The sequence below is a fragment of the Ochotona princeps genome, chromosome 31 (genome assembly GCF_030435755.1).
Source record: "Ochotona princeps isolate mOchPri1 chromosome 31, mOchPri1.hap1, whole genome shotgun sequence".
NCBI classification, from domain to species: Eukaryota; Metazoa; Chordata; class Mammalia; order Lagomorpha; family Ochotonidae; genus Ochotona; species Ochotona princeps.
The window spans coordinates 13048175-13054673 of NC_080862.1; the positions used below are offsets into that span (position 1 = coordinate 13048175).

At 54.8% G+C, this 6499-nt stretch overlaps 1 protein-coding gene across 1 annotated transcript; it reads left to right on the top strand.

The window, feature by feature from the left end:
* Positions 1-938: 938 nt before the first annotated feature.
* LOC101520445 (forkhead box protein D4-like 1) lies at positions 939-2282 on the top strand. Its single transcript, XM_004591880.2, has one exon. It carries the CDS (start codon positions 939-941, stop codon positions 2280-2282), a length of 1344 nt encoding a protein of 447 aa, XP_004591937.2.
* Positions 2283-6499: the final 4217 nt, after the last annotated feature.

Here is a 6499-nt window from a genome sequence, read left to right on the forward strand (position 1 = left end):
AATAAAAATAAATCTTTAAAAAAAAAAAAAGGTTTTACTAACTTCCAAGGATGCCATCCCCCCCTCCAGTGAGCATCCTGAGCGAAGACACCCTGATGTGACTGAAGGTACTTGTCAGAGGATGGAGGCACCTGTGCTGGGCGCATCTGTTCCAGCTGTTGGGCCACAGAGCGAAAACAGGAATTTTGTGGTGACCATGAAGTATCCATGATCTCTGTTGTGTGGGTACGTTATTTTGTGAAAGCCATTTTAGGTATGTGTCTGTATATGCAAGATTGTGGTATAAAACGTGTCCCTTACTGTTTTCTTGTTTATGCTTTCCTACTCCTGTTTCGCCCTCCTGCCCCTCATCCACCCTCAACTCCCACAACTTAGCACCAGTGGGCACGAAGCAGCAGCCACCCGCACGCCCCTTGAGCTAGGGACACGGTCAGGACACGCTCCAAAACACTTGAGCCCACCTTTCTGCAGGAGAGCAGGACGCACGGGTGATGAACCGGCTACATTGGGGTTTTACCGTTCTCCGACCTGGTGTTTGCTTGGAGCAGCTGTGAAAGCCCGTTTAAAAAAAACCCCGGAGCAGAGCAGGGTCTGTCAGCCCGCAGAGCTAAGCGTCCTCCTGGATGGCTGGGATGTGTGGAGGTGGGGGTGGGGGAACGCGCTCCCTGGCGAGGAATCTGCACAGCTGACCCTCATCACTGGACAGCGTCGGGAGGGGGGGCGGTCAGGAGGAAGGGGAAGTGGTGGTATAAAGGGGGGAGTCCCCCCCACGCAGCATTTCAGAGTGGCGGCACTGAAGGGCAAAGGGTCTGATTGCTAGATGGTGTTGGAAAAGAGGGGACGCACTCAGGAGACGTTCCTGCCTCTCGGGATACCTGCCCCAGGTTGCCAGCCCGGTCCCAGCCTCGGTAACGGCCGTCCGCAGCACCTGCTTCCCCATGAACTCGCCCAAAGCCGAGCGCCTTCTCTCCACGCCACAGCGCGTCCTCCGAGGCTGTGATGGAAAGAAAGGTGAGATCGACGTCCTGGGAGAGCAGGAAGGCGAAGTCGGCTTTGAGGGGGAAGGCGTGGAGGCGCAGGGGAGTCACAAGTTTCTAGAGCAGCCTCAGCCGCACCGGCTGCAGGAGGCGCGGAGAGGCGCGGGCGCGCATTCCCAAGAGCGCACGGAAGGCGGCGGCCACCCCAGCGACCCGCCTCGGTTTGGCACCAAGTTCAGGTCTGCGGCGACCTCCGGGGACTCCCCGCCACCAGCCAAGCCGCCCTACTCGTACATCGCGCTCATCACCATGGCCATCCTGCAGAGCCCGCACAAGCGCCTCACGCTCAGTGGCATCTGCTCCTTCATCAGCGGCCGCTTCCCCTACTATCGCCGCAAATTCCCCGCCTGGCAGAACAGCATCCGCCACAACCTCTCACTCAACGACTGCTTCGTCAAGATCCCTCGCGAGCCGGGCCACCCTGGCAAGGGCAACTACTGGAGCCTGGACCCTGCGTCCCAGGACATGTTCGACAACGGTAGCTTCCTTCGGCGCAGGAAGCGCTTCAAGCGCCACCACCCGCTCGCGGGGGCCCACCCACACCACTCCTTCCCCCTGCCCTCTGCGCCCACAGCTCTACCGGGCCCTCACCCGGGTCTCCTGCTCGGGACGCCGGCCCCGCCGCAGCCCGCCCTGGGAGCTATTCCCGCCGCGGCCCCCGGCAGCAGCCCTTGCGCGCTGCTGCACCCGCATCCTCTTCGCTATCTGCTGCTGTCGGCCCCGGCCTACGTGGAGGGTCCGAGGAAGGCGGAAGGCCCAGACTTGGAGGCCCCCGGCGCCCTGCGGCTGGTGCAGCCGTGGCAAGGTTCCAGGTTTTGGGAGGAGGGCAAAAGCTTGGTATCGCGGCGGCCCGGAGGCGGGTGCACCTCCTTCAGCATCGAGAGCATCATGCAAGGGGTCAGGGGAGCAGGTGCAGCGGCCGCGTCCAGTCAGCCAGCGACCCCGTGGAGTTACTGCCACCTGCTGCAGCGCCCGTCGTGCCTGTTGCACGCCCAGACCGTTGCTCCCGAGTTGCGCGCTTCAGCAGCCGCCGCGAGCGGGCGGACGATTTCGCAGGTGCAGCGGCAAGAAGAGCAGGAGAAAGACAATTGCACCGACGCTGGCGTCCCCAGCAACAGCGTTCTGCTGGGTCGGCACCTGGCGGCAGCCGCAGCGATGCTGGCGTTTCCGCGCGCGGAAGACGGCTCCAGACTCCTGTGGCTGGCCGCCCCTTCCAGTGGAGAGAGGACCTCACCTGCTCTTTGAGTAGCAGTCACCCCCCATCCCCTTCCCCAGCCCTCTTGCAGACCCCACAGGACGCACCCGAAGGAGGAGGTAGGACGGAGTGACTTACAGGCCGCTCCGGGCGTCAGCCTGGTGACACTGAGCCCCACGTCGCAAGCCAAGGCTGTGCGTCTGAGTCCAGCTAACGCAGGCAACCGCGAATTTCCACTCGCTGCAAAAAAATTGCAGGCACATCACTGGCTGCCGTCTGTTTGAAGATCAATTGGCGGAAATTAAGTCTCGTCTTTTCTTTTTCCCAGCTGAAGAATTGTGGCTTCCGCCGCCTGTCTGATTTGCGAATTTCCTGAGCGCTATGACCGACAGTGCAGTATCCTGTGCTAGGGTTGAAAGAAAGTCTCCAAGGCAAAATCGGCTCTCGCGTCTTCATTTCCCGGGACTCCAAGTATTACTTTCGAGTCAAGTGCAAAACGCGTATGCGGTGAAAAGTGACCTGTGACTAGAATGTGAATTTCGGAACTTTGGTTTCCTGCGCGTCTGGCGCCGCCACTGAGGTTCACGGACAGGTGTTGACAGTATGCCTTGCTACATAGGAGAAATAAAAATGCTACATGAAAATACACCGCTACACTGTATCCTTTATTTTCCCTTACTAAATATGGTTCACTTTCTAAAAACAAACAAAAAAATGGCTTCAATTATACGATCTCTTTAATTACAATTCATATTTGTCATAGCAGAAACTATCCATTTTTTCAAAATTAATTTTTGTTGGAAAGGCAGATTTACAGAGAGAAGGAGAGACAAAGATCTTCCAGCTGCTGGTTCACTCAAGTGGCCACATTGGCCGGAGCTGAGCCTATTTGAATCCAGGAGCCAGGAACTTCTTCTGGGTTTCCCACGCATGTGCAGGTCCCATGGCTTTGAGCCAGGATTAGAACCGGCACTCACATGGGATCCTGGACAATGCATGCAAGGCAAGGATTTAGTTACTGAGCCATCCCACTGGGCCCAGAAACTATCCAGTTTTAACATGGTTTTTATAATTACGAATATTTGTGGTAGGTAGAAAACTCAATTTATTAATGATGAAACCACTAGAAGAAAATAGAGTAAATATATTCCTCCAGTTACTTTCCACCCTTTTAAAGACCCTCCTCCCCCTGCTGTCTCTTTTTCCTGTAATATTCGGGTGGGAGGGTGATTTGAGATCAATTGGGTGTCACAGCTGCTCCAGCCCAGGAGGCTGGCCCAGGGGCTTGGGACCCTGTCATTGAGACCCCAAAGGCTTCTGGTTTGAGGCCACCTGGGCAGTGATGCAGTGGATGGAAGACCCCTGTCTTTGGTCCCCTCCTCCTGCAACTCTACCTTCCAAGCAGGTGGATCTTAAATGATAAATTCTAAAAGGACGTTTCAGCCTGAAGGTTTTCCTGTCCCTTCCAGGAATCTCCAAGAGAGTTACATTCGGGCCAGTTCTTTCCTTCCTTCCTTCCTCCCTCCCTTCCATCCTTCCTTCCTTCCATCTTTTAGTAAATAAAATATGCACTGGTTTAGTTTGATTATTTAAAAGGCAGCGCAGGAGAGAGGGACCAGGGAGATCTTCCATCCACCGGTTTGTCTCCAAATGGCCTCCAGCCAGGATCCACCTGCGTCTCTCCTGGGGCCAACCTTCCCTGGCGCCTTGGAGCCGGATTCCAGGGGAAGAGCTCGGATTCCATCCGAGGAGACGCGCGGGGGGCCTCGGCCTTCTGGAACTCCAGACTCGGTCCCCCCGAGTAATAACACTCTCTTTTAGGGGTCGACTTCTATACCCTGGAAACCGCACTGGGAACTGCCTCCCTCCTCCGCGCCTCCTGCCACCCCCAGGGCGTTCTGGAAAGTTCCAAACCCCTGCCCCCCAGAGTGGCTGCCAAGCTTTCCCTAGCTGTCCTTAGGCAAATTTAGCTAAGAGCCTGGGGACAACAAGGCGACAAGGGGGGGGGGGTGGATCTCGCCAGTACCCGTTCCCGCAGCGATAGGCCCCAGGGCAGCAGAACCCTCCGAGGTAAACTGAGGCCGCTTCTGGGCCTCCGGCGGTCAGCCCTGGGGCTCTCCGTAAATTTACTTGCTTCCCAGCCCTTACACCGCACGGGTTGCTTCGATTGCTTCGGCGCCACCTGGCCCCGACCTATCCTGGGGTGGAGGGGTTCTGGGGCGCCAGGTGCTGCGATCCTATGAATTCATCCTCCAAATACTCAGGTCACTGTGTGCTCCGGCTTGCTGACCCTGGACTGCCAGCCGGTGTGGGGCTGCTGCAGCTGCTCCTCCGGGGTTCCTGGGCTTCCTGTCCACAGCGCGGCCGGGAGTGAAAGCTGCACCTTTCCCAGTCGCCACGTAGACGATCGCCACTTGGGGCTGGTTTATCTGGAGGCCCGATGGACTGCAAGGGGGTCGGAGGCGCTGCAGCGGAGTGCCAGGGGCCGGGGTTGGCAGGGAGGCTGGGCTAGGGGTTAGAAACGAGTAGCTAAGAAAGACGCACGCGCCCGACCTTGAGTCCAGGCTTGGACTCCCCGCATCCACAGTGGAACCGGGGCGCAGGCGATCCCTAGGCGCAGAGGAATCGGGGCAGACAGCCGCAAGCTGTGCGCCTCCCCAAAGCACCCAGCAGGACCCTCTTTGGCTGGACCTGGCGTGGCGATCTCCCGGGCCAGAGTTCTGGACCCTGCGCTCCACTTTGCGCGGCTTCGGGCCAGAGTTCTGGACCCAAGGCTCGCTCACCTGGAGTTAGAAGAAGCCCAGAGGTAAGGCGGGTCAGGGCGCACGGGGAGTGCTCTCCATTTGGATTCAGTGACCTGGGCTTGAGGGCGGCGTGTTGCAGATTGAGGGAGGGAGCCTGGGTCTGGGATGAGCCAACCGAGCGAGGCGAGCGCAGGCGTCCGCGGGCGGCTGGTCCTCCGGCTGGGTGCTTTTCTGGGGTCGTTGGGAACAGTCCATAACTCTGCCCTGACACTGTGCTGGTGCCAGTTTGTGCACCTGAATAGCGTGGGTGGCTCAGAACTCTGTTCCTTTTGCCGTTAGACGCTCCTGTTGGATCCTGCAAAGCACCGCAAAAATATAGAAACTTCGAGAACATAAACGAATGAGAAAAGCGGTAAGATTCAATGAGCCTGGGCATGGAGCTGAATTTCATTTTAATTAGTTTTAAACAAATCCAGTGTGATTTGCAAATGCAGTCCTCAAATCATGACAGCCCCATTCCCTCCACCCTTCCTGCTTTTTCCTTTCCCTTTATTTAGTTTTAATTTTTTTGAGTTGGGATTTGAAAAATGCATGTTACAACAAAACACTCGATACTTCACGGAATAAGAAGTTTAACAAAAGCAGACACACACACACCCTAGTTTAATGATTTACAGACACAAACGATTGAATGGAAAAATAAACATTTTTAGAGTAATCCCAATCATGAAAACTATGGTAGTATAACATTGTTAATTGGATGGTTTCACAAATGAATGGGAATTGTTCAAAACTACATTTGCACACGTACTGACACACACAGACATGTCCTAAGATTTGTGCGAAATCTCCTTTGCCACACATTTAAGCAAAACATTCACAGAGCGCTTTTCCACGTTGGTATCTTATCACAGCCCGAGTGATAACCTTACCGTCTTTGCGAATGTCCCCTGCCTGTAGAATCTATAAAAATAGTTTAGTCTTAGTGGCTATTTTTATATTAGCCTGTAAATTACTTAAATGTCTTAAGCATTTATTGAATCCAGACATACTACAAACTGCATAGGTGATAACTTATTCTAACAAAATTTACCCACCCTTCCAAAACAAAAAGGAAGATGTGGGGGGAAAAAAAAGAGGATTTGAGGAATTGAAGATCTCTCGTGTAATTTCATTTAGCTTCAGTCCCCTGTTGCCTAATGACCTGGACAAAGTCTAGCTTTACCTGGAAATAAACTTGATTCCTTTCTTTCTTTTTATTTTATTTACTTTTATAAGATTTATTATTTTTACTGGAAAGTGAGATACACAGAGAGGAAGAGAGACAAAGAGGAAGATCTTCTGTCTGCTGATTCACTCCCCAAGCGGCCACACTGACTGAAGCTGAGCTGATCTGAAGCCAGGAGCCTGGAGCCTCTTCCGGGTCTCCCACGCAGGGGCAGGGTCCCAAGTCTTTGGGCCATCCTTGACTGCTTTCCCAGGCCACAAGCAGGGAGCTGGATGGGAAGTGGGGCCACAGGGAT